The following is a 27,712-nucleotide window of genomic DNA, read 5'->3' as shown; positions in this document are numbered from 1 at the left end:
TTTTAAAGGAGTTGGCGCGGCTGCTGAATAATCGGATTTTCTTTTCATGAAGTTTCTACAATTCTAGAGTGAACTCTAAAAATTATTATTATTGTTCGGAAATAAAAGTTCAATTTTTATTTGAACCTACAAAATAAAGCTTCAAGACGGATACATCCTACAAAAATAAACACTGGAAGTCAAATTTGTATTTTGTTTTAAATAAATAGAGGTATTATTTCTCTCTGTAGCTTTTACTTCCAGGACATAGATTGTCGTAACAATAATTCAGTGAAACCAACGAACTTGGTCCGCAACGCCCACCACCACCACCAGTAATAAGCGTCATGTGTGTAATTTCGGCTTAAGATGGCCAACAATGTAAGCGGTTTAAATGTGAAACATTGTTGGTCACCCAGGCATCAGTTTATTGGATTTGGCCATACTCACCAAGTGTGAGGAAAAATTATAGCCGACTGCCAGCGGACTTTGCTTCACACTTAAGCCGCTTAGCCAGCGAAAAGCCAACTACAAATTACAACTTATTATACGAGTGGAATCAACAGCAGGCAATTTGTGGCGGCTGAAAATGAAGATCCATTTTAAAAGCAGGAAACGCACATATAAGTTGGCTAATTTGTACACGAGCTCAAATGTTGCTGTTCTCCTTTATTCATTTACAAACATATTTCTGGCTTTATTCACGTTGCATTAAACTAGGCGTTAATAGTAATGAATACATAACAAAACAATTTATAAATTTCACAAATCGAGTTCAGAAATGTGTGTTCTTGTGTTTCTAATATTTGCTGCCGATAATTTCAAACTAAGTCAGCAATCGTGGGAATCGTGGGAATGAATGCCAGGGGTCTGGGGCGGTAGTTTTTGGATAAAGCGGGGTCTGTAAATACTTCTCTTGCGGTATAGAATCCACGAAGACTATTTAAGAGTAAACTAGATTAAATATGCACACGCATACGGATGTGTAACTATATTTGTATATAAATATAGAGGCTGTGTCGGTAATTCTATTCCTGATTTAGGTTCTTGATCACGTAATTAACAATGAGGGCAAAAATTGCAAAGCAGATAATGATCACCAGGTTTGAATAGACGGACTGCCAGTTTAGATAGGAGTTTCGTGCACTATTCTGCAGCGCCGCTCCCCCGCCGCTGGCCAAATCCGCCTGACCCGCCGCCCCGCCATCAACTGCGTCCGCTGCATTCTGTGGATTGGCCAAACCTCCCGCCGCCAGATTGCCATCCGCAGATGCCAGGGTCGCTCCGTTGGCCAGTCCGTTGGAACGCTTCACTCCGTTTGCAGCGGTTCCGCCCAATGCAGCCGCCGCCTGAGTTCCCTGCAGCCGCTGTTTGATCTCATCGACGATCTCCGGAAACAGCTCGCAGAAATTGGTGTTGCGCAGGTTAAATGCTAGCGATTTTTGAGCAAACATTTGCTTGTCATAGTTCGATGATTCGATGGATCCGAGTGTGGGTGTGCTCTCAAGCTGTAGAGTATTTAAGATTGGTTTACTCAAACGCACGATCATGTATACGCAACAACTCACCATGAAGCTCAGCAGACCAGTAAGAATGGTGCCCACACACCAAGTGGGGTTCCAAGTGTCGGGATGAAAATCTGAAAGGCAAAATAGTGAGAATAAGTGGAATGTTTTCGTTTGCAAGCCTTACATTTTTTATAATATTTCTTATTTCGTGGCAATAAATGTAATGTAAAATAGACAATTTGGTATTCTTAACAATTTTTCTACAAATGTTGTCACTCGATTTATAAATAAATTATAAAGTTAAACCTTTTGAAATTATTCAAAAAAACTACCGACTACCCGAGAAGAACCAGATACCAGCTCAAGTTAAAAATACATTTGGAAAGAGATTCTCCCTACTGTGGTTCGGAGGACACTGCATGGAGCTATCAAGTGCCTCATTGCCCAGCTTAGCCGTTCCGCCTATGTTTGCCTAAGCAGAAAAGATCATTGTTCTAAGAGTTTATCGGCTTAGTTAAACATAACGAACTGTATCTACTTTTAAGGTGAGATTACCCTTACCAGTCTGCTTTATTTCTAGCAGTGGTTACTTCTAATTTTCTTAATACGGATTCAGTTTCCTACTGAAATATAAATGCCGGGACTCTCCACATACCTGATATGCTCAAGCACAGTCTGGTGTTGGTCTTAAAGCGTCCGTTCGGCGTCAACATGTAGATGGATGGCGGTTTGAAGGGAAACTCGCGCGGAAAGAGCAGGGTGCCGTGGTAGTAGCCGCCGTAGTAAGGCGAGTCCTCCGGTCCCTTGACGCAGTAGTGCCACTCGAGGATGTTGTTGGGCAGCGGCTCGGCGGTGATGTACGGCAGAGGATCCCGCTTGAGGCGCATATAGTCCTGCTTCATGCGCGAAACGGCAGTGGGCTGCTTCCGGCCGCCGGACGCCGACGACGAGGCCATGGTGTTGTTTTGGTTTGGCTAATTTTTAACGAACTAAAGTACTACCGCCCGAGATGGAAAATCGAAACGAGGAGTCTGAGCTTCGGGCGACGATCGAACGGCACTGGCCTACTAGCTTTTCTCTCAGTGTAGCAGATAAGATAGCGACGTGGCCCTGTGGAATAATTTGCAAATCAATTAGGCTCGTATCTGGCCGCATAAATATCAATACGTACCGTCCTTCTCTAGAATTTCGTAGCTGTCGAAGGTTCTTGTTCGGTTTGTTTATCATGCGATGGATTCCAGTTTCGCCAGCTCGAATGTTTATTGTTTGCTTTTCTAGTACAGGCACCCAACCTCGGTAACAAGTGCGTTTCCTAATTGTTGTTGCTGCTGTTACTGCGCTTTTGTTGATTTTTTTAAATTGCAGTGAAATTGTGTGAGAAAACAACGCACACACACAGGCGCACACGACCCGACACCCGCACACACACACGTGCGGTGGACAACTAGGGCTGGACTTTGGTGTATTTAATATTGCCACGGGCTTACTCCGTTGCAGTGGAAGCCCCTAATCCGTATTAATCACTTGTGAGCTTATTTATTCGGATTCTGGTGCTGGAAATATCTCAATTTGCTCTTGTATTTTGACATGAAGAAGTTAGTGGTACCATATGTTGAAACTAGTTTTATCTCCAATTTAGTGTTACCTCTCTGGTATGTTGTCTTCCTCACCACGTGGTGAAAAACGGAAACTTAGCTACTGAAGGTGAAAAATTAGATAGCCGTGGTGGCTGCATCCGCTAAATAACAACTTTTCAAATTTATACGATTCTTTGAAAAAGGGAAAAGTTTCAGATCTCAAATCCTGTAGACCGGATACCACCCCTAGATCACGGACCCTGGGATGCGGCGTTACTGCAGCCAAAGAAACTGAAGAATTTTAGAAAACGATATAGAGTTCCCCGACTATCAGGTACCCTTTACTCAGCTAGTGCCAGTGCGATGGAGATAAAATGAACTGATAAAATAAAACAAAAAAAACATACAGCCTTAGGCGGTATGTGGGCGTGGCAGCCTTCTGAAACATACTTGCACAGCGTAGGCGTCTTAAGCATTTCCGATATCTCGACGATCATACGGACAGAGGGACGGACAGGTGGACAGTGAACTCGGCTAGTGATCCTGATCAAGAATATATTCTATTTTATTTAAACATATGTACTTTATGGGGTCAAAAACGCTTTCTTCCCTCTGTTACATACTTTTATCAAATCTAGTATACCCTTTCACTCTATATAATAATATTTTGTGAAATAAAAAGTTACTAACTGGTTGTCGGATTAAATGGAAGCTACAATAATTTGTGTAGTAGTTTTAACTCTCTATTGTAGCCCTTTACAATTAAACATTTTCACCTCTGCTGTTATCACACTCACAGTGATAACGATCGTTATCTTTTAAAGTGCGGAATGTTTTTGAAACTTGGTAAGCAAGCATTGCCAAACAGTAAAGCTTGTTTTATGGGAATGGAAACCAAAATACGAAAGTGGATCAACGGACGATTACTGGGATTACAGGGCATCGGCATCTCGCACTAATTTGGACTTCGTCACGCCGATTAATGGGTGAATGAGTTGTGAATGGCAGTTGTTCTAACTGATAAGAGCATACAACGGCGGCTAAAATATTAGCAATAGCGGCACTTAAACTATATTTAAACAAACATAATAAATACCATTTTATATAACCTCGGGTCAAATTTCAAAAAATGGGTTGTAATTTATGATTTTTCAAAAACTTGTCCGTATCTAAGGTGAACTAAGGTTTCTATTTTCATTCCAATATAATTCGGTTGTAAAACACCACTTTTAATGGCTTAATGGTTTCTATAATAACAATGTGTTAAAAGTTCTCAGTATTTATTATTATTCTGACCCGCTCTCGATTGCTAAACTCACACATAGGAACCTCCCTGATAAGCCCAAATAGCTGGGTTTGTTGTTCGCACATCGCTGGGGATTCGGAGGGGGGTTGGTCGAGCCAGATTTCTTATCAATCCTCGCGTCTGGTTTTGGTCATCGCCGGCGGCGAGCACTCAGTTGCCGCTCCACCAGCAGAAAGTGCAGTACTCGCAGTCCGCGTCATTACCCCATTAAATAATGTCGCCAATCGGAAAGATCGGGTTCCTGGGAGGCGGGAACATGGCCAAGGCATTGGCTAGGGGTTTCCTAGCAGCAGGTGAGAAAGTTAATAAATCCACAAATACCTTTGTAGTCGTAATATAGTTTCTGCAAGACAATAGATAAGACACCTTTGGATGTACAAACATCATCTTAGAATTAAATATAAATGGATACGACGTTTAGGATTTCATAATTGAATCGGCAAATTTCCTATTTTAATTCCTAGGCCTGGCCAAACCCAACACCCTGATAGCTAGCGTGCATCCGGCAGATAAGCTCTCGCTGCAGTCCTTCCAATCCCTAGGAGTGGAAACAGTGGTCAAGAATGCACCCGTTGTGCAGCAATCGGATGTGGTCTTCGTGTCCGTGAAACCCCAAGTGGTTCCCTCGGTTTTGTCGGAGATCCAGCCACTAAGCTCCGGAAAACTATTCCTTTCCGTGGCCATGGGCATCACTTTGTCCACCATCGAATGCAGCTTATCTCCACAGGCTCGTGTGATCCGTGTGATGCCGAATCTGCCAGCTGTGGTGTGTTCCGGTTGTTCAGTATTTGTTCGTGGAGCCAATGCCACCGATAGAGATGCGGAGATCACCCAGAAACTGCTGCAGTCCGTGGGCACTTGTGAGCCGGTGGATGAGTCTCAGTTGGATGTGGTTACTGCTCTGAGCGGAAGTGGACCGGCCTATGTGTTCGTGATGATTGAGGCCTTGGCGGATGGAGCCGTTCACATGGGAATGCCCAGGGATCTGGCCTATCGTCTGGCATCCCAAACAGTCCTGGGCGCAGGTCACATGGTGCGGGATAGTGGTATGCATCCCGGACAACTCAAGGATGGGGTCACAAGCCCGGCGGGATCGACAGCGGCGGCGCTCAGACAACTGGAGCTGTCAGGTAAGCTGTGATGATGACGACGATGACGCACTCGCTTATCGCCGCCAATTCAACCTTTGGTGTCGATTGCAGGTTTTCGGGCAGCTGTGTCTGGAGCGGTGGAACAGGCGACGCTGCGATGCCGGCAAATCTCGGGAAAGACGACTTAGGCACATAGGATTTCATATACATATACGTACGTTGGGGTGGGTCAATTTTGTTAGTAAACCAATAGCTATAGGTCTCTAAATGAAAATATATTTTCTTTATGCAGAAGCCTGTTTAAATATTGGTAATGTATTTTTTCTAATCCTTCCAAAGTACAGGATACATCCTAACATGATTACTAAAAACTATGAAATATTTCATTCTAATCGACCCACCCTTGTGCATAATGTGGGTTAGTAGATTTGCATGACTATAAAAATTGTGAAGGTTGATTATGTGATACTAACATAGGCAACACTGCTATATTCTTTACTCTCAGCTTTGTTTATAGTCTAGCTAAAAATAACTAATTCAAAGTCAAGCCTAGAACTTCTTCTTCTTTTTGGCCCGGGCCAGCTCATTAAGCTCGCCCTGTTGTACGGAGGCCTCCTGGTAAATACGCTTAACCTTCTCGTGGCGCTCCTTGTCGCTGTAAAAATAAGAACAATAGATTAGAATAGAGCGGTTGCCCACTAAATGAAACACAAACCTTTGCAGGGTCTGTTTGAGCTTAAGCTCCTGGACGAAGGCGGTATCTCTGCGGATTTCTCGAATGGCACCCTTCTTTTCGCGCTTGATCTTATGCAGCAACTTGGCACGCTCCTCCTTGGCCTTGGACATCTTGGGGCGCCGTTTGTCATCGTACACCGCCTCGAATCGAGGTTCCAGCAGCCTAAGAGCCTTAGGTTTTTTTGCCGCCGGAGCCAGAGGTTTCATTTTCTGCGCAGCCAGCTTCTCCGCCAGTTCGGTGGCTTCCTTGTGGTGCAGATGCACATGCTCGGGGTAGGACTCCAGTGGAAGGCGGGAGAGTAATCTCAGGAAGGGTTGGGCCAGGTAGCAGGCACCAGCATGCTCTTCCACCAGCTGAAGAGCTTCCTTGATTAGCAGGAGAGATGTATCCAGTGCTCGCACTTTGAAATCTGGAGTGATCGTCTGGGTGACCAAGTCCGCAGGCTGGAGCTGCTGGGACTCCAACTTCGTGCATTCCGAGTTAGCTGGGAGTGCCAGGAGCTTGCTCAATGGACCATCGCGCTCAAAGGGCGGCGTGATCTCCAACTGTTCCACATCCCTTTTGGGTATGGACATGTGTACAATACCCTGCAGGAAATTGAATACGGCTGGAACCAGTCTCTTGGATTGGGACACAAACTCCAAGACTACGGTGACCAGGAACAGGCCCATGGATATTTCCTGTCGCGTCCGCACTCGTGATCTGGACAAGACGTGTTGCATGAAAATAAAGCAAGGAGTGACCACCGGGTGGCGGAAATCGGAAGTCGAGTACAAGTTGGCTACTAGTTTGAAGTACACCAAAGTCTCTAGTGAAGCATACATCTTGTGATTTTTTCTAAACTCTCCGTACTTCTCTTTGATCACCTCCAGTAATGTATTGGACATGCGTTCGGGATTCAGTTGCGTTAATTCATATAAGTGAGGCATAAGCTTTGAGAGCAATTGGAAGTGTTCGCGAATGTCTTGCTCGTTGGCATCCTCAAACAAATCCTTTAGATATTGCAGCAGAAATGAGTACAACTTAACTACATTCTCACGATTAACACCTTCCAGTTTGGGATGATTGCATTTTATGATTCTTTCGATAATGGTCGCCTTCTGTGCCGTAGCATGCTTGGAGAGGAGCTCTGTGAAGTCCTCGTAGGTCTTGGGCATCTTGATGGTAAACGGAATGCTGGTGTCCAAGGAGGCGGGAATTGTATTCTCTGACTTTTTCGCTTTCTTTTTACTAGCCTTAGGAGCTTCTTCTTGCTCGGATTCACTTTCAGATTCCTTGAGATCGCTCAGATTGTCGACCTCTGAATCGCTCTCCTCATCCGAGTCCTCATCTTCCTCCTCTTCCCCTTCCTCTTCATCGTCCTCATTTTCGTTTCCTTCCGCCTTCAGTTCCTTCTTTCCATTAAGATGTGTTCCAAGATTGCCGTCCAAATCGTAAGCGAGTGTATCATCTCCCTCGTCATCTTCGCCAGCCAAGAAATAGCCATCGTCCAGGTCATCTGCAGATCGGTGCTTGGGTTTGGCAATGGAGGCCTCCTCATCCTCCTCGCCATCGGCTCGCATTCGACGGAGCCGCTCGTTCTCGAGCTTCTCCAGACGAGCGGCCTCCTGTTTGGCCAGCTCGTCGGGATTGATTAGTTTATCCGCAACACTGCCACGCGGCTCGAAGATCATCTCCTTGAGCAGTTTGTCGTAGGCATCTGGTGGTGGCTTGGCGTCCTGCTCATCCTTCGTGGCTTTGGCCACTAGCGGAAGCAGAAGCTTATAGTTGGCATCAAGTTTCTCGGTGAGATCATACACTTCGTCCTTCTCTTTGGCGATCTCATTCTTTCGGCGCTTTTGCTCAACGATCATCTCATCGATGGCCGCCTGGCGGTCTTGGGCAGAGTCTCCCTCTCCGCCGAAATGAGCAGCAGCAGTAAAGTCCGCTGAAAGGATATGTTAGTTAGTTGATGGTTTTAAGGTAAAAACGTTGGGGTATACCGTCCAATGCCTCGTCGTCTAGCTCCTCGTCGTCAGACCGCTCATCTCTGTACTGCTCGATCTCTTCCAGAGTTTGTCCTCTGTGCGTCAGTAGTTCGTCGTCGTTGAGGTTGAACTTCTCCGCTTTCTGGTTGGATCGCACCTGGGACATCTTTTCGGCCAGGTAGCGGGCATTCATCACTGACTCGGTTAGCTGATCGCCACTCAAGTGCTTGCCAATTCGGTTATCCTTGAAGCGATTGGTCTTGTGCTTCACGGCGAACTGTTGACCTAAGGTTTGAGCTCTTTTTTGGAGGGCCTTGGCTCGCGACACTCCTGGCATTCCCCTGTCATGCTTGCAGATCCTCCCCAGGATCTTGAACTTCTCCTTGTTCACGTGCACATCGAAGGGATTGCCTCGCTTGCTCGACTGTGCCGTCGAGTTGTCGAATGGATTTGACGACTTAATCGTCTTTTTGGCGTAAACAGCATCGGCGCTGGCCTTCTTTCCCTTGGCCACCATTGTTTTTTATCGCGTTTTACGGATAAATTAAACCGAGTTCATGGAGCAAAACAAAACACCTCACACGTGCAACCCAATAACGTACTAGCGCGTTCACGAAATGCCGAAACCAGTGTTGACTAGTCCTGGGAACAGTCACGGCTAATGGTAATGGGATCAGTTTTAAGTCGTGCTGTAAATAAACAAAAAAAAAACCATAATTATCAGAATAAGAATATAACTTAAATAACATTTATTTGAACATAATAAAAAACTATATTTAATTACAACAAAACGTTTCAGGCAAACGCAGATAGATACGTGTTGTTTACTCATATGTTTTAAAACAATTTAAAGGTTAGTTAAAAGAAACGATACTTTAATGTATTAATGTTCTAATCAAAGCAATTAAATTGCTTATGATAAACATTATACATATTCATTATATACGTACATCAAAAATATAAATTTTATATAACGCGCAACTCTTTGATACCGTTTGCCGTGACATATAACGGTTACCGCCGCTCATAACTAATGACATGTGCTTTCCAACACTGAACCACGTCGCCATTTTCGTTTCGTTCCTTGCCACAAAAATTTTCACACGCAACGCCGCATACGAAAAAAAAGGGTTTTTACATTTTAAAGCGTGTTTGAAACTATTAAAGTTCGCGTGGCTACAGTCTGTAAGTTGTTAGTGTGCAGGTGGTGAAGAAAGCATGAGCGCCACGCCGCCGGACCTACTTTCGTTGGCGGCGTCCCGAGAAGTCTCGGCCGCAGTCGCAGTCGCCGCCTCTGCCAACGGAGGCAGCGGCAGAAGCGCTGATAAGGAGCGCTCCCGTTCCAGGGATCGTGGGAGGGACAAGGACAAGGATCGGGACAAGGACAAGGATCGGGACAAGGACAGGAAGAAAAGGTGCGTGCGTTGCAAGAACTATTTTGATACCTCGCCTACTTAGCGTTTATCCATTTCACCCCCTCTTCCGGTGTACACATTTTCCTACTTTGTTCTTTTATAAAACAAATTGGATTTCAGGATCAAAGCAATGCTGCTATTATTGCTTTATGTCTTTGGTTCATCGCATCATAGAAATCTTATCAGTGGCATATAATAACCTCCTCTTAACTTTGCAGGGATAAAGACAGCAGGGACCGCGACAGTCGCCGTCGGGACGATCGCGGCGAACGTGATCGTGATCGTGATCGTGACCGAGACCGAGAACGCGACCGGGATTCCCGCTCGCACCGCAGCAAGTCGCGCAATTACGACGACGGGGACAGACGAAGGAAGCGATCGCGCAGCAGGGATCGTGATCGTGACCGCAAGCGGGACAGAGATCGTGACTCCCGCTCCAGGCGCAGTAGCTCGCGGGGTGGACGCGATGATTATGACCGGAGTCGTCGACGCCGCTCACGCAGTCGCAGCTATGAGCGCCGGCGCAATGATCGAGGCGGTCAGAGAGATCAACGAGACCAGCCTTCGCAAAGGAGCAGCCGGGAACGCACGCACGTGAACCCCTTCGACACAACCAACAGTCGAAACTCGCTAAATCAGGATCACGATCAACCCAGAATCCCGTCACTCTTCGACCGACAGCAAGGATTGGAAACCATCAGGGAGGAGGGACGTGAGCAGCGGTTTGACCTAACCCAGACCATCCAGGAGCTAATGGGGAATGCCGCAGGCAACAAAGGATTCGCTTCGTTCTTCAACAACCAGAACAGCAACGACTCCACCAGCAATGGGGCATTTGATAACTCAGGTTGGTACTAAAATAGAGGCAAAATGTATTTCCTTCGGCCTTAAAGTTATGTTTATTTATTAATTGATATTACTTTTTCAGCGGACAGCGCTGCCGAGCGGAAGAGGAAGCGCAAGTCTCGCTGGGGTGGCAGTGAAAACGACAAGACCTTTATTCCTGGAATGCCCACAATTCTGCCCTCCACCCTGGACCCAGCTCAGCAGGAGGCCTATCTAGGTAATACAATGCACCAAATTTCTGTTGATCGCAGCTGATCCCGCAACTAAGTTAGCTTTTAAGAACTACAACTACTTCTAAGTTTAATGACCAACTATTAAGGATGAATACAGAGAGAAAGCCACACTTCAGAGTCAGACGCTGGGGACGTGCAGCTGCCGCAGATATCGTAAACCAAACTTAAATCTGAAATCAACAACAAACGGCATTGAGCATCATATAATAATCTCTCGTTCTCTTTTTGAAGGGATTCCGGCGTGGCACACAAACGTTACGATACGATACGACATGAGTTGCATTCCAAATCCAATTCGCATACAGAGCATTTATATGGCTGTTAAGCTTTTATTTATTTTTGCAGCGGTTAAAGCGCATTGAAACTAATCAAATTAAACCCCCACTTAATTAATTAATTAATTAACTCAATTGTAACGCTCACAGCATTTTCAGTTAGTTTAGGAGCGGACACACTAAGCGATTCAAGTCTCAATAGCCACAATATCACTTGACCCCCATTTAATTGATATCTCTCCAATTTTCTAGAAAAACAACATGTGACGTTTACTAATGTCGAGGTTGCGCTCGATTTTCTTCCTTCTTTTCTAACGCCTTCTAATTGCAGTTCAATTTCAAATCGAGGAGATAAGCCGCAAGCTGCGAACCGGCGACCTGGGCATCACGCAGAATCCGGAAGAAAGGTTTGATACAGTTCTCTCTCCCCTACTGAGTCTCTCAATCAAAGGTCTCGTCCGTGTGAGGCCAGTGAACGTTTCCAGCCACTCACTGCAGCAATATCTACCCCCAAAATGACGGATTCCGGTCCGGAAGGATGAGCACATGAGTCCAGCAGGTTTCATTGCGGCATGCCATTGACTCCGGTTTCACATGTATCTCTATACCGTTTAAGATCCGTTGAGTGTTGTATCACTCTCCATTCTGTTGTTGGTACAGTAAAAGTCGGTTAATACTTCTTCCAAAAGCAATTAATTATACGTTTTGGTCAAAGTAAATATGGTCTATATAGTAGCTTACCAATGAATATTACGTAGTAACCGATATTTACTGTATTGAACACTATATGAATTTAGTCCTAACTAGTAAACCGAAGTAAAACTCCTGATTGGAGTCGAAAAAAGGGGAAAAGGCTGTCTGGAGACTAACTGTATGAGCTGGGTTTCGTAGTTAATTTGTTTATAAAAATAATTATTTTAACTAATAATACTCTTCAAGGGTTTCTAGAGACAGCGATCATATCAGTGATCGATTGAATGATACCATCCAAAGGGGCCACAAATAAGTAAGAGCCTGAAGATAACCGGAATAGATTCTACATCTTCATTAATGTCAACTCTTCTTTTCTTCCACTAAGCGTCCCGGTAGTTCGGGTTTCTCGCAAAGAAACTCAGGGTGCGACAGAAACAGAAACGAAATAGATACAGCTACCGAATCGAACGAATTAATCAAAATTCTTCTTTTCTTAATTCCCCAGCAAATAATTTTTTTCTGCTAATGCTAATGAATGAACTTGATTAATGAATTTGATTTGCAACTTACAGCATATTCGATAAAAGTTACTAGTTAGTACGTACGTTAAGATCAATAAGTCTAGCGCCAATAGCATCCTGCCGCCTTTAAGCTCAAGATCAGTCTCACCAAAGTCGCCTCTTCCCTCTATTCTTCTCGTCCACAGATCGCCCTCGCCGGAGCCCATTTATAGCTCTGATGGCAAGCGGTTGAACACCCGTGAGTTCCGCTACAGAAAGCGACTGGAAGAACAGCGTCATCAACTGATCGTCAAAATGCAGACGGTGAACCCCGAGTTTAAGCCCCCAGCGGATTACAAGTAAGTGTTGGTTATAGTTCGCTAGATGGCTATGTTTTGGACCATCTGTAATTGAATTTTGGTGTTCTTTAGACCGCCAGTCACTCGCGTAAGCGACAAAGTGCTGATTCCGCAAGAGCAGCACCCTGACATCAATTTTGTGGGCCTGCTCATCGGGCCGCGAGGCAACACGCTCAAGGCTATGGAGAAGGATACGGGCGCCAAGATCATAATTCGCGGCAAGGGATCGGTGAAGGAGGGCAAAGTGGGGCGAAAGGATGGCCAACCATTGCCGGGCGAGGATGAGCCACTGCATGCCTTTATTACCGCGCCCAATCCGGAGGCGGTGCGCAAGGCAGTGGACAAAATCAAAGACGTCATTCGTCAGGGTATCGAAGTGCCCGAGGGCCACAACGATCTCCGCAGAATGCAGTTGCGAGAACTGGCTCAACTGAATGGAACCCTTCGAGAGAACGATATCCAACGCTGCACGTGCGGTTCAACGGACCACAAGTCCTGGCAATGTCCGGATAAGCCGATCATCACGAATACTATAGTGTGCACCTCATGTGGGGGTACCGGTCATTTGACGAAGGATTGCCGCAACAAACGCCCAGGATCCGGAGCACCTGGCATGGCCTGCGAGGATTCCCAGGCTAAGATTGACGAGGAGTATATGAGTTTGATGGCCGAATTGGGAGAAGGACCACCGCCGCCATCCGCTTCTGCTAAGCCCGATCCACCGGCCAGTAATGGACCCCAGTTGCACCGGGCCAGCTACAGCATTTTTGACAAGAAACCCTCCCAGATGCAGGCCATCCAGTCGCCACCGAGCTCCTCGTCGCGAGATCACCAGCGCGACCTGGGCGGATGGGGAGCGGCGGCGCACGATCACGGCATGGGTATGGAGCACGGTATGGGATTGGACCAGCACGGTCACGGTTTGGCAGCGATGGATCACGGCATGAGCCTTGGCATGGAGCACGCTATGGCGGCCTATGTGCCGGCCCCGCCGGGCGCCCAAGCCCCGCCTCCGATGCCACCGCCGCTGATGCCGTGGATGAGCGCACCGCAGCCTCCGCCGCCGGCTACAGAACCGCTGAATCCACCTATACCGGGCACCTTGCCACCGCTTATCCCGCCGCCACCCGGCACCAGTGCCCCGCCCATGCCGCCGTGGGGTGGAGGCGCTTACAGTGGCTGGGGCGGCGGCTATGCGCCGCCTCCCCCTCCGCCCTGCGCCCCGCCGCCACCAGCCTTGAGCCTGTCGCAGCCGCCGCCACCTCCACCGCCATCCGCTTGAGCTTTCGCATCTTGTAAGATCGATCACGAGGACAGTCAGATGGTCCTACGATAGTGCTCGACCCTGTGAGACTGTCCCTGCAATCAATTATGAACGTAATTTTAATCCCCAACCATAATATTCGCTTTCACCATTAATGATAATCGAGACAAACCTACAAAACTAATTTGTATTTACGATGCTTCAAATAAAGGACGGAATTAAATAGTTTTTAATTCTATTAAACGACTAAATCGGCATTTTTACATTCCCAATACAGTCCCCAATATGTCTGAAATATAAAAATGAGATAGATTTATTAGATCCTTTATAGACATCTACTAAATTAGTGCGATACTAAATTAGTGCGATGCCTAGGGTTTTATGTTTATAAATTGTAATGCCGGAAATTCAAATCTTTATCCTCTTTATTCTTCGAGTCTTTTGGTGTAGTGAATGTTTTGGGTGTTTAAGAAATAATCAAATGATCCTCTAGCCGTGCTTGCTGAAGTACTTTTTCGACTCCTCTACATCGGGCTTAATGGTAGCCGGATTCGACTTAGGGTTCCAGTTGGCCGGGCAGACTTCTCCGTGCTGCTCGACGAACTGGAAGGCTTTGATCAGACGCAGAACCTCGTCGACGGATCGGCCCACGGGCAGATCATTGATCGAGTACTGGCGGAGGATGCCGTTGGGGTCGATGATGAAGGTGCCGCGCAGCGAGATGCCCTCCTTGTCCAGCAACACATCGTAGTCGGCAGAGATCTTCTTAGTCAAATCGGAGAGGAGCGGGTACTTCAGTTGTCCCACCCCGCCGTTCTTGCGGTCGACATTGCACCAGGTGAGATGGCTGAAGTGGGAGTCCACGGAAACGCCCAGAACCTCGGTATTGATGTCATGGAACTCCTTGATCCTCTCGCTAAATGCAACGATTTCAGTCGGGCAAACGAATGTGCTGCAAATGGGATCGCGGATTAGGGAAAACTGTCCAATGGTAAGTTCAGTGTACTCACAAATCCAGTGGGTAGAAGAACAGTACCAGGTACTTTCCCCTGTAGTCTTCCAGCTTCACCTCCTGGAAGCTGTTGTCCACCACAGCCAGACCCTTGAAATCGGGAGCGGGATGCTGGACGCGGACTGCAGCCAGAGGAGCGGCTGAAAAGGTATTAAATTTGGGTTAATATAAGGAACCTGTTTAAAGTAAATGTTATACAAAACAGAGCAATTAGCTCAGTGACATTCTGCCGGATGTCAATGAACTAGAATACTACGTGCAAACTGTCCGTCTGTTTATAGGGCTTAAATGTTGGGGATCTCAACTCACTCTGATGCAGGAGGCGGGCGGCAATCTGTTTCTGCTGACTTAGGAAGGCCTTGCCCATCAGCGGCACCTGAAATGCATGATTTATTAGATTGCGCATTGGAACGCGGGTTCAGCCAATTACGTAATCGCTGTGGCATGTTTTCGAAAAACTCTCGGTTGTTCGGTATACTTACGTTGCGGATCAGTGAGCGTCCTACGAAAGACATCTTGTTCTAATAGATCACGTTTTTATAAGTCTTATGTTAAGTCAGAATTCGACGAGGAGCCGGCAGAACTTTTCCTAAAAAAGTGAAAACAAACTTGACAGCAGGGTGTAACCAGCTTCGTTTGAAGCTCAGAATACGCAGGAAACTGGCCAGACATTAATCGATTTGGCCTATCGATAATTTTGTGGCGCGATATTCAAATCATTTTAATATTTATTATCAGTCAGTATTATTATCAGCCTTTATATAGGATCAAAGATGTTTGAACATAAACAATTTTTATTTCTATTCTTTTCTCTCTTTATTAGTTTTACATCAAAAAGTATGTTATATACTTCGCCATCTAGCTGCATGTCCATGCTAAATCCATGCTAAAAAACTGCCTTGAGATCAGAGATAAACAGAGATACCTCTTCTGATCATCTCCTCACATGTGCTGCACTGGTTGTATTAGAAACCACCGCCCCATATCCCTCAGAAGCCGCATACCCCTCAGAAGTCCATCTTGTTGTTCTGCCGTGTCCTTTGTGCATTGTCCACGGTGGAATAAGGCCGGCCATGGATAATGGAAAGTGTAGCAAAATATTTACCACGTACTGCACACGCCGCACAATGGTAATGAGCCTCTTACCCGTCGAACCAACCAACTATTTGCACTCATGCGTTTTGTTCGCCGCTCGTTAATCCACTAAATGCCCGAAAGCGGCTCAGTTGCCAGGCTTTGGATTCTCTCCCTCCTCGAGGAGGGTTTGGTTTTGTCTTTTCCCGGCTACAATGCCCGATCTAGATACTTTTGTATCCAGCTAGATGCCGCGCGTTCGCATAAGGATGTCGAAACAATAAAGCCAGATACATGCGTGTGCTCAAAGATTTTTGCATATCTTGCCTGAAGTTGGCAAAACATCTGACGGATGCAAAAACGCCCACGCACCTCGTTCCCTGTCCGTTTCCATTCCCAAATCCAAGTCCATATCCAAGTCCATATCCACCAATGGCGCTCGACTCTCTTGCTTTCCCGCAATTAGTCAATTCCCATGTTTGCAATTACGCTCGCCTCCCCCATTTCGCATCCCCTGGCAGGGGTGGCGCCCCGCCCCAACTCTCCACCTCGCTTTCCAGCTTTTTACAATTTTCGCTGCTTTTCATCTGTAATTTGGCGCAAATTACGCGCTCCAAGTGGCTACCACTCATCCCCTTTTACCATTCCCCCAAAACACGCGGGAAAAAAGTGTATTAATTAAATTTTTGTTGCGTGAGATATTTATATATTTTTGGCCTGGATAGTCTAGATAATAATAATAAAATTGTACATAAAACCTTTTCTATATCAGACGCACAAAATAAATTTAAAAAAACTTTGTTTGTGAGGAACAAACATATTTTAAGTAGTTTTTTCGGAAAGATTCATATTTCTTCATTCGAAATATAACGTTTTATGTTATAGATAGATATGAACTTATCTTGGCACTTTCTTACCTCGGTTTCTTTCAGTGTACTTGGTCGTTAACTTGTTTATGAGTTGGGGCCTCGGCACAGGCGTCGTGGGCTCCGTTAAAAGGCAGCGCTAAGTAATTACGGGCAGATTGGCAAGGGGTTCCGAAAAGTGTGTGTATAGCAGGGATTTCCAGGAACTCCCCGAGCACGCTTAGCAAATCCATGGCCGTGCACTAATTCCCAGACAGTTGGACTACTTTTACCAATTAAAAGTGCACGTCGCTTTGTCTGCGAGGGTCCAGACCGTTTCGGATCCGGGATTCGTATCGCTACTTGCCCGATGGTAGCCCGCCCGCAGGATTTGCGCAGATTTGCATAATTTAAACAAACACTTGAGCACTTGAGGCCCAGTGCTCGTGTGCCGCTCGCGAAGGATCTCGCCAGGATGCGGAGATTCGGGGGATTCTCTGAAGGCGTTGCCGACATTCACACGCACCTCGCCGTCCCTTTTCATTTGCTTTAGGGAATATGTCTTATCTCGTCCCTCGCACTCTCATTGTCAAACAGATGCCGTCATATTAGCACAAATCTGCTTAGGTCTTTGTAACCATCTCGAGTGCTGCTGGCCCAGATTGGCAGGATCTTGATTTGTGACAATTGTCACAATGCCGGGGCTTAGGATGCGACGAGGTGCCTAGGTGCCGAGGTGCCGAGGTGCCGAGTGCTCCTGTTCGGGGCAACGCGTAATCCTGATGCAAATCTGGATAATGTGATTCATATCAGTCGCATCACCACTTCATATCCTACGCCATCTCCATCGCCTTGCAATTCCCCGCCTTGTGCTGATGTTCTTTTTTAACACTTTTGTGATTTTGGAAATTCGAGATGTTCGCCAGCTAATTAAGAAAGTGGCAGGGACAAAAAATCACACAAAAGGCGTGAGAACTCGGTTCCGTTGGAAGAATCTTCATCACACCAGCCCCTTCCGGAAAAAGGATAATAGATTTTTCTATTGAGTGTCTTGAGTTGCGTTCCTACATTTGATTGATAGACTTAATAATCAGCGCTTGTAATAATACATACAAATTATTATAAATACTGGTATTTACCATTTTAACTCCCATTTAACTCCTTGTTAATCTATCTTAATCGCAAGCATTTCCGGAATTTGCATAATGACTTCTATAACTTTATCCATTAAAATGGCATTCAAATTACTGCCATTGACTTTTGCCATTACAGCCGCAACAACTGCCGCAGAATCCATTCTCTTATTATTGCGCCAATTTGAACACATTTATAAAAATATCTGGCTCGACCATTAATAATAATTGCTGTGGTTTAAATTTTAATGGCAATTGTTGGTAAACAAACAGAAAAGTGGGCTGCACTCCGCTGCCAATAAAGCTTCTCTCGACCCGGTTAATTTGTATTTATTGCAATGGAGAGTTATGTGCAATCGAAGTGTCGGTTGCAAACAGCTAAAATGCATTTGCCACTTAAGTCGGGCGGTAATTGCAAAAATATATTATACACGACAAGACAAGCATTTGAATAGCATCAGATTTAAAGAATTTAAAACTTAATGACAAAAGATATTGCTATATACATATGTATGTATATCCGAAAAAATGTTGACATTCGAGAACAACAATTTTTTAAAATAGTGGGCATGAACGTTATATTTGTGGGCGTTGGATTTGGCGTGGCCAAAATGATTTTGGCATATCGATAGGCATTTTAAAAATAAATAGATCTTAACTTTCTAGATTAGATAGATAGATAGATAGTTCTAGAGATTTCGACGATCATACGGACTGACAAGCGATTGACTCAACTATTGATTTATATACTTTAAAGGCTTCCTTCTACCTCTTATATACTTTTCAACGATGATTACATCGAAAAAAATTATTTTTAATATTTAAAAAAATAGTTGTTTATCTTTAAGGACTTTAAAATAGAGGTACATTTAAATTATTGATACCTACATCCTACGAAATTTTCTATATTTTAGGAGGGGCGTAATCAAAGCACTACAACTCCACTCATTTCCACCATTTTCAGCTACAAACGCTGGCAGTTTTAATTTAATTTACATGTGAAAATTGTTTGACCCTCTCGTCGCAAGTAATCGTCCCATCCCCTTGACGCCTTTTTTGATTTTCAAAGCAATAGCAACAATTCAATCACTTTGATGTTTGATGTTTTTAGCCCACAAAACGAGCGCCTGCCCAGCCACGCCCACCTCCCACCGCCCCCACAGAGAAGCGACCGTATGTAAACGCCCATTTCCAGACATTTAAGCGCCATAGTCGTCGCTTTTTAAACATCAATGCGATTGCATTTACCCCCCTGCCCTGCGCTCCAGCGGCACATCCTTCTGCTTCGATCCCAACACCCTCGGCACTCATCCATCCAACCATCCTTCCAAACCTTCCAACCATCCATCCTGCGGACAGGAGCTGCCGGCAACAACATGTAATTTCTTTAATGGTTTTTCCCTCAACCCCGTTCCCCTAACCCCCCTTCCCTCAACGGGCCACAATTCAAACGAGTGTGTCCGAAAATAAATGAAATCAAGTTTCAAATGCATTAAGGTGTAAAAAAGAATAACACACAGGAAAACAATTCGAAAACTCACAAGAAAAAAGGACAAAGTTCCCAAAAGTAAGTACCAGTGAGCTAGCAGTTTTGGAAAATCTTTCTTAACGAATAATATGGTAATATAACAGTTTGATATTAACATGATAAACAAATGAAAGCTCTTTATTTAAATTACATTTCCTTGCCCCTTGAGTGCCCTTAATGGCATTATTGAAGATTTTAATTTAAATTTAATTGATCTGTTTTCCATTATTTTATCTGCATATTTTAATCATTGTAGTCTACCTGTGTTCATTGAATTAATGCTATGGGCTGAATTGTTCTCTGTATTTAAAGATAATATCCGTAAGTATTTGATTAAGTAATTATATATATCTGAAAATAAACCGATATAACATTCATCACCACTCCCGTGGAAAAAATCGGCTATTATAATTGAAGCATATCAAGCTGTAAAATGTTTACAATTTAATTACACCTCGGCTATTTCAGTCACTCGCCGTGTTCCTGCTCCTGTGTCTGTGTTTGTATGCCATGTTTGTGTGCCTAAACGCATTAAAACACTTCATTATGCCTAATCCTGTGTGACGTAACAAAAGCCAGACACGCACGCACTCTCAAGCTTCGCCCAAAAACCCTTCGACTTCCCGCCCGAGCATATGCCACTCGACTACACTTGAGCAACTTTATTAACGCGCGAGGATGTGGAGGACTCGAGGACTCGAGGAGCAGGACCAGGTCGAGGACAAGGACAAAGAAGGTCCTGGCAAGGGGTGAGCGTGAGCCCACTGAAACTAGCTTCCGGATCGGGGTGCTCGTTTTAATGGCAGCACAGCTAGCATACATGCGACTATTTGCATGTGGGGCAAATAGCTGGAATCACGGCCTGTCAGAAACCATAAAGTGAGTAAATGCCTTGTTACAACTATTTATTTACCCCGGCTGCACTGAGATCAATTCTGAATTAAACTTTATTTTCATAACATAGCGAATGTATTTATTTTCAAAATTTTATTACGATTATAAGTTTGACAATGCCCAACTCACTTTCCGAATTTTACAGAATTATATCATCAGACACTATATCATTTTGGACTTATAAAAAAACAGGCTAGTTTATTAAAAGTGAGTTGCCCAGGTTACATATTTTTATCGAAGGAAATGTACGAATTTATTCAGAATTCTTTTGGTAATTCTTTCAAGTTTTATTTTCATTCTCTGGGTATACGTAATTCTTTTGAGTGTGTCCTGTATCCTTTGCATTCACAGTGCGCGCACGTGACGTGAGGCTTTCAACCACTTTGATTTGCTCCTGTTTGCCCTTAATTTTACGCCTGATTACAAGTCGTGGAGGACGATAGATGATTGATAAAAATCTCACGGGTCGGGGCTACTAGGGTTCGGAGTATTCGGCCTGCCGCATCGCATTTTCATAAACATATTCATTTGATTTCATTTTCTCGATCCTCGCAGCCCTGAAGTGAACAGCATTTATTTGGCCAACAGGCAGCACGCCCCTAATTGTACTTTTCGCAGGGGAGACCGACTATTTGCGGCTATCTCGGACTATATCTGGCCATATCTGACTATATCTGGCTATATCCATCTGCAGCTAACTAAAGTTGAGCACATAATTGCTGGAATCTGGGCGAATTGGGCTCAGACTGGCGCCGGGCGACTCAGGAACTCGAAGTCGAGTCCCATTTCTTGACCATTTTAATTGCAGTAATAATTCTTTTGGGTAAGTGCCTGCGATGCAAATGCGGTTGGGCCAGGGGAGAGTAGGGAAACTCCGGGAAGCCCAGGGAAAATCGGTACGGAAAAGCGGAAAGGGAAGGGTGCAGCGGCAGTAGCAATCGCGCATATCTTAAGCCGATCTAACGCCGTTATCCCAGGTATATCACCGCTACTGTTTTTCGTTTGGCTGCCCGTTGCGTTGGCAACAAATTGGATTACAATTAAATTGCATTTACATGCAGCGCACCGCCTTTGTTTGGACCGATCCGATCTCAATTAAAACCTAGCCATATTTTCTATATTTGATATGGAAACCCGGAGACCTCCAGCTGCGCCTGGGTCGAGATTCGCCAGATAATTGGTGCAGGGTGGCCATCGGGATTTGGTGGAACTGTATTTATATGGGAAACAGTATCATTAGGGCCTTGGTGTACTCAACAATAAATTCGCAATAAAGAGTCGATGTCAATATTTGGTGTTTAGAAGTGTTAGGGGTTGAATTGGTTATCATATCTTGTGATAGTTATTTAATGGATTACAAAGAATGATACCGGTTTTTGTACAGATCACATTATTAATCATAACATATCTACTTATGTACGTTGCAGAAACTTAAATTTTAAATTTATAGCTAGAGATTCGCATACTCGTATAGTTAGAGGGTAAGCTAGATTCGTTGAAAAGTATATAAGTTTGTTTCCAAAACGGCCCAAAAATGCCATGCCCACACTTTTGATAAATATTTTGTTTTTTTTTCCTTTTATTGCTTGTCTTGTCAATTTCTATCGGTATGCCGACAATTATTTTTACAAAACCAATTTATGGCCGAAACGCATCTTGTTTTACAAATGTCTTTGGTTCTATCTTGTTTTTAAAATATATTATTGCTGGACTGTCATTAAAATAACCGGATTTTAAAAATTTGTTTTTTGAATGGTCCAAAGTAATCTACATAATAAGTCTTCCCAATTGAGCCTGTATTTCGGTATTTCATTAGTTTACATCCGCGGTTGAACCGAAAGTTTAGCTGGATTCCTTGGGGGAATGAGATTTCGCCTGAAATTGAATTCTAGTTTAGTGGCCTCTTGTCTATCAGCTGTATTATTATAAGCCCGTAGATGCTTGTCTAATTCAATGGGCTGGAAAGCTAGTAGCTAACCAGCTTTTTGGCTTCGAGAGTGGCATTGTGGCAATAACCCGCCACAAATCCAGCCATAATGCATCATCGTTAGCCAAGACGGAGCACTGTTTGAGCCACCGCCCTTTGTGCCGCGATTGCGGTGGCTTTTAACATCGCCCCGAAAATAATTGAATTGTTCTTCGTTATTTATTTTATTATTTTGCTTGTCTCTCATTATTGTTCTGCCCACTTTGGCCAACCATACGCGCACAAAGCCACCGACATCACTATCACCCTCGGCCAGCTCCACCAGCTACACCGGCTCCACCAGCCATTGTTTCTGCTTCGAAAGAGAGGGTAGCAAAGAGCGGGGATCGGGGGGATTGTGGATGTGGACTTGGCCATGGAGGTGGCTCTAGATGGGTAGCACTTTTGCGCCATCAAAACTGCGCGTCATAAAATACGCGAATTGCATTTGCCATTTACGATGTGATTCTCGTTTTATCTTTGTTCTTTTTTGTGTGTGCTGCTGCCGTCTTGTGTTTGCTCTTCTTTGTTGTTTTGCTCCTTGGTTGGGGCTTTGTCTGGTGCACTGAGAGAAACTGTCAATGAATTAGCATTCGCATATTGTGATAGTAATACAAATATTACGAATTGTTTCTGAAAAACCTAGTACCTAGTCAGTATCGTGTATTCGTTAAATGTATTTAAATTGTTTTCACAGATGTGCAAGTACTTTTTCAAATACGATTTTAAGTGCTCCTTTCCCTCAGTGCACCAGGACTCCATGCTGATTCCTTTGGGGATTTTGCGCACAAAGCAGTGCGAAATTGAATGTGGGATTTGGCAGAGAGATAGACATCCCCGGCATCCCCTGCGCTGTGGTGCTTTTGCGTGGGGGAGGTAATTTTATTGCACTGCTTTTTATGATGTGGCGACAAATTGATATTTCGCTTTGACCAGAGACCACAGCTGGAGTGAGTGGCAGAGGATTCGCTGTGGTTGTGTGTGGAGTGGCGGCCCGCCTTTGCGGGCCAATTGAGCTGCAAGGCGGCAACCGCAGAGGGGCGGGGACTGCTTGTTTTAGCCAGGACATGTGGAATCGCACACTCTGGGCGGTCCACCGCCCGCTGAGTTGGCCGCGTCTTATAAAATAATTAAGACTCGGCCTCCATTTGTCCCTTTTGTCCGTCGGCGGTTTGTCTGTTGTTCGAGTGTCTGTTGTGCGTGCGCATCCTAGCGAAATTAAGGACTTTAGCGCGATTTCCACGTATGTTTGCCGACGCCTTTGTGTCGGCCGCCGACACAGGCAGGCTACCGTTAAACGTGAAACTTTTACTTTTTACTTTTCATTCACGATCTGCCCATTCAGAGGGTTTGGCATTATTCTGTTTGTTCTTGCGCTGAAATCAACTGTAAGTTAATCGCATTAATCCGCGATCGTCTTTCAAGTGGATCGGGGTCCTCTGCGATCCTTTTGCCGGCAAATTATTCAGTTGGGAAATCACAAAGGGTGCTGATCGCTAGAAATAGGGGTTCTTCCATTCACAGTGATCACCTACTGTCAGAATCTGATAGGGTGAGCTGTCAAGCCATCTTGTTTTTATGCTAATTTAAGGGGAGTACGCTGCGTATGCGTGATATTTCAAGGGGAGGTGGTCATTTCATACCATTTCCATAGTTCTCAATAATCCTTTTAGGAAATACTCATATCACTCATTAAGGTCCACGACTTTCTGCACTGTCCTGTTTGATTGCACCAAATACCTCGGCTGTATCTCGGAAGTACTCGCTTTGTTCTTTTATTGCCCCCCTCACGCTGAACAAATTAAACCAATAATTTAGCTGTCAAATTTACAACGCTGCGCTGGCCACATAGACGTATCAAATTCACGGGCTAAAACCGCTCCTTGGCCATTGATTTCAGGGGATTGCGAATAGAGCCGGCGAAAGGACTCAGTTTACCCGACAATCGTAGCCGGCTCGTTGTATCCTTCCCTCGGCCACTCCAACTGTATCTTCCTCATCCTCATCCACATACACATCCACATCCATATTTGGCCGGCATTTCGCATCTGTGGGGATGCTAACTGCAAATTCCCCCGCTCCCATCCCTTCGGTCCGATTGCTGCTGCAAATTGGTAATTTTATACGGTTGGCGGTGCCTGTGTGCGCTCTGTTCGTCCTTCTCGATGGCGTTTGCTTGATTGTGAATAATACAAAATAATTGTTTAAAATTAAAACGTAAATGCTTTCAGCCATTGTGGACCGCACTTGCCGGTTTAATTAGTAATTTGAGGCAGAGCCAGCGGGAAATTTCGTAATACATTTTCATTTTATGTGGTACTTAGTTTCATATTAACTGGATAGCTAATCAAATAAATTGATAACATTATTATAAACTGATTCTATCATTTTGGGTAGCCAAAAGATCTATACTATAATTAAAGTAATTGAAGGAGTTAAATGCTTTTATGGCCAGCTATTTGATATTGTTGGCAGTACATTTACAAGAAACCAAAAAGAAAGTATTGCGCTGGATTTTTGTCGAGTACATTTATTTTGTTAAGCCGACAAATTTAATGTGAATTCCTAACCCTCTCGGTACAACATTCTCATATTTATACTCTCCAGAAAGGCACTCAATCTGCAGGGCCAAAAAGGATATATAGAATGGGAGAAGGAAGTGGGAAGTTTGGTAGCACACATAAGTAACGCACAAGGAAATCGGAACATAAGCGGAAACGAAAACGAAAACTGAAACTGTTCAACTGTTGAAATCATAAAATATTACCTTTCGCAATACAATTTATTTAAATCAAAGTCTAAAGCGTTATTTACGAGCACTGTGGGGTTGGATGGGTTGCTTTTCAGCGCAAATCGGGAGTGCGAGGGTGGATCGGGTGGGTGGGTTTTGGGGTTTGCGTGTGCTCCTTTATACATTCATTCCCGCCATTGTTTGCATTCTGAAAGAAGACAAAAGCCAAGCCCCCAAAAGCGAAGGAAAGCGCGTCACACAAATTTGGCTGACTAATAGCCGCAAATAGCCGAAACGATGATAATGATGTGATGGGTGGTCTGGTCTGGTCGGGTCTGGTCAGCCCATCTTTGCTATGCCATGATACGAACATACATACATATATATGTATGCATGTAAATATATGTATATGGGGGTTTTTGCCCACGGCCGGGAACTACAACTCCATTTGCTTTTAACCATTCCATTTCACGTTCTGCACGTTTATTGTTTTGCCATGCTTTCTGCCTATTATACAAAATGCAGCAACAGACAGACGGACAGAGGGACAAAAGCCTTCTCCATTTGCCTAATGTGTTTGTGTGTGAGTTGGGAAATAGAAATTCGGAAAATTCCGAATTTGAAATGGAGTGTGTCTCGGGAATTTAGCAGGAATAATGTTAGTTTTTGTTCGACTACCTTCAATTGCCAAATTAATTGCAGTTAAGTCGAGCAAGCTAAGCCCAGCTTGCTTGCCCTCTCTTTCACTGCCCCTATTCCCCTCTCTTTCTCGTTTCAAACTTTGCTGAGTGTCTGTCTGTGTCTGTGTCTGTGTCTGTGCCTGTGTGTGTGTGCATCCTAAAGTGGAGTCAATGAAAATTGCAACTCCCACTTTGCTCGTACGTCAATTAGACCTCCTTCTCCTTTCACTCACACACACACACATACACACAGGAAGTATGTGACAGAGGCTCCTGTCTTTCTCCTTCTCTCTCTTTTTCTCTCTCTCCCTTTCTCTCGGTCCACCCATCTCTTTCCATTGCAGCTTTAGCTCTTTTATTGCAGTGCAATTTGTTGTAGAAATCGTTTTGTCCGACAGTTGAACAGTTTGTTATTTCTTTTAAATGTTCCCAAGCAAAGGAGCTTTTCCGAATTTTCGTGGCTTTCCTTGGCCAGCGGTCAGGCATTGAGATTAATGCGAGTTTGCTGCACAGGCAAAAGGATTTCCTACGTGAGTTTCTTATTTCCTATTTGAGTTCTTGTAGATACTTTTTACATTATTTATTATTGATGTGCCATAATTCTGTTTTTCATTTATATGTAATTTCACAAGTGTCTCTTTATTTTTCGAAAAATTCGATGTAATGCGCAACAGCTTTTAACAGAAAATAAATTATCATTTAAGCTTTAAAATCCCTAAAAATATATAACTTATATTTCAGTGTAGTTTTTAAGTTAACTTCTTTGACGGCATTTCCCATTTCCCCAAATGAGTGCAATCAAATCCGAGTTGAAATTTCTCGACAACAGAGCGAAACACAAATGAAATCATCTGGAGGTGCTGAGTGAACGCAATTTCCATTTGCGAATTGAGATTGAAATGGAAATGGGCCAGCGCCTAAGTGTCACTACTTCTGAAACCGTCGAGGTGGTTGGAATTCTTCCAATTCCCCACTCCATTGTTCCCCCCAAAAGCCCCAACCCCCTTGGATTTTTTTTATTATACCGCCCAATCCCACTCTAAAGTCTTACACGAAAACGAATCAAAAACAAGCAATGCACAGAGGGAAATTACGGAAAAATGTGTTACGGACGCAGGTGATGGCTCCACCAACACCAACACACACACACACACACACACACACATGCACAGCTCCTCCGAGGGAGAATGGGGGTGGTGGGTGGCAAGTGGGGGTGCAGGGCAGAGGGTGGTGTCTTGCCCTCAGCACGTGGAGACGCACTTTGGCAAAAGCAATCTTCTAAACAGGATAAATGTAATTGCGCATGAATTTCTACGCATATTTCGGCGTCGCTGTCTGAGCTGCAAATGTTTGTTACCCATTTGTTGGGTTGTGTTTTTTATGCTCGTTTTCCCCGTCGCTGAAAAGCGTTCTCCGGCGTTTCGAGGAGCTGTCACCCCATTGGCCCTCCGCTGGACACGCCCCCAAAGAGAGAGCGCTCTCTCCGGTCGCGCCATCTCTCTCTTTCGACGGGTAATTGACTCGCATAATGTTTGTTTTGTTTTGAGCAAATCGTTTGCAACACTCTTTGAATGCCTCGTGGTTGTCTCATAAAAAGCGAAAGCATTTAAAAATTCAATTTGCCCTCTCTCTCTTTCGCTCTCTCTCCCTCTCTCTTGCGCTCGCCTGCTCTTTTTCTGCAAAGTTTGCAGAGCTCCTTCGCAAAAATGGCCGCCCGTACGCTTTTTGGGGGAGGTTTTCTCTTTGGGGACGGAACGCCGTGGAATGGAACACGCTATAAGGTACAAAGCTCTGAGAATTCAGAAAAAATGAGAAACGGGAATGCATTTAGTGCCACGAAGGATACTGAAACTTAATCAGATGGGAAGATACTTATTTATTTATAACTATCAAAATGAAATGTAATTACCACATGAAAATGTTTGATTTAATTGTCTAGCGATACGGCATCTCCATGTATTTTTAAGGGATAATGCATATCGTTTTCGAAAAACGTTGTTGTTTACCTAGCAAATTACTTACATTTGTTATTTTCTACGTTTGATAACACCGACCAAACCCCTTTTACTTTTACCTTTGCATAATTTATAAGTTGTCATG

At 44.4% G+C, this 27,712-nt stretch overlaps 5 protein-coding genes across 7 annotated transcripts; 2 read left to right on the top strand and 3 right to left on the bottom strand.

The window, feature by feature from the left end:
• Positions 1-633: 633 nt before the first annotated feature.
• Positions 634-2,859, bottom strand: LOC122620086 (ubiquitin-conjugating enzyme E2 J2). Its single transcript, XM_043797382.1, has 4 exons — positions 2,659-2,859; positions 2,143-2,597; positions 1,548-1,618; positions 634-1,487 (listed from the first exon to the last, which is right to left on the bottom strand). The coding sequence occupies exons 2-4, from the start codon at positions 2,441-2,443 to the stop codon at positions 1,008-1,010; spliced, it is 852 nt and encodes a 283-aa protein (XP_043653317.1). The 5' UTR covers positions 2,444-2,597; positions 2,659-2,859; the 3' UTR covers positions 634-1,007.
• A 1,528-nt stretch (positions 2,860-4,387) lies between these two features.
• Positions 4,388-5,766, top strand: LOC122619038 (pyrroline-5-carboxylate reductase 3). Its single transcript, XM_043795717.1, has 3 exons — positions 4,388-4,663; positions 4,835-5,500; positions 5,573-5,766. The coding sequence occupies exons 1-3, from the start codon at positions 4,585-4,587 to the stop codon at positions 5,647-5,649; spliced, it is 822 nt and encodes a 273-aa protein (XP_043651652.1). The 5' UTR covers positions 4,388-4,584; the 3' UTR covers positions 5,650-5,766.
• A 73-nt stretch (positions 5,767-5,839) lies between these two features.
• On the bottom strand, positions 5,840-8,763 carry LOC122619037 (nucleolar protein 14 homolog). Its single transcript, XM_043795716.1, has 3 exons — positions 8,180-8,763; positions 6,177-8,124; positions 5,840-6,116 (listed from the first exon to the last, which is right to left on the bottom strand). The coding sequence occupies exons 1-3, from the start codon at positions 8,679-8,681 to the stop codon at positions 6,011-6,013; spliced, it is 2,556 nt and encodes an 851-aa protein (XP_043651651.1). The 5' UTR covers positions 8,682-8,763; the 3' UTR covers positions 5,840-6,010.
• A 459-nt stretch (positions 8,764-9,222) lies between these two features.
• On the top strand, positions 9,223-14,000 carry LOC122619624 (splicing factor 1). Of its 3 annotated transcripts, XM_043796665.1 has the most exons (6): positions 9,223-9,579; positions 9,798-10,426; positions 10,508-10,642; positions 11,265-11,340; positions 12,333-12,485; positions 12,558-14,000. In XM_043796665.1, exons 1-6 carry the CDS (start codon positions 9,383-9,385, stop codon positions 13,765-13,767), a joined length of 2,400 nt encoding a protein of 799 aa, XP_043652600.1. In that variant the 5' UTR covers positions 9,223-9,382; the 3' UTR covers positions 13,768-14,000. The 3 variants fall into 3 exon arrangements, 2 of the variants coding, with proteins under 2 accessions (XP_043652600.1, XP_043652602.1); XR_006326087.1 differs by lacking the exon at positions 11,265-11,340 and having other exon boundaries at positions 12,558-12,698; XM_043796667.1 differs by lacking the exons at positions 9,223-9,579; positions 9,798-10,426; positions 11,265-11,340 and having other exon boundaries at positions 10,514-10,642.
• A 156-nt stretch (positions 14,001-14,156) lies between these two features.
• LOC122619625 (peroxiredoxin-2) lies at positions 14,157-15,401 on the bottom strand. The gene is made up of 4 exons (XM_043796668.1): positions 15,244-15,401; positions 15,071-15,137; positions 14,760-14,901; positions 14,157-14,701 (listed from the first exon to the last, which is right to left on the bottom strand). Exons 1-4 carry the CDS (start codon positions 15,274-15,276, stop codon positions 14,239-14,241), a joined length of 705 nt encoding a protein of 234 aa, XP_043652603.1. The 5' UTR covers positions 15,277-15,401; the 3' UTR covers positions 14,157-14,238.
• Positions 15,402-27,712: the final 12,311 nt, after the last annotated feature.

The sequence above is a fragment of the Drosophila teissieri genome, chromosome 3R (genome assembly GCF_016746235.2).
Source record: "Drosophila teissieri strain GT53w chromosome 3R, Prin_Dtei_1.1, whole genome shotgun sequence".
NCBI classification, from domain to species: domain Eukaryota; kingdom Metazoa; phylum Arthropoda; class Insecta; order Diptera; family Drosophilidae; genus Drosophila; species Drosophila teissieri.
Note: the sequence above shows the minus strand (reverse complement) of the source record. Positions and strands in the feature narration are given on the sequence as shown.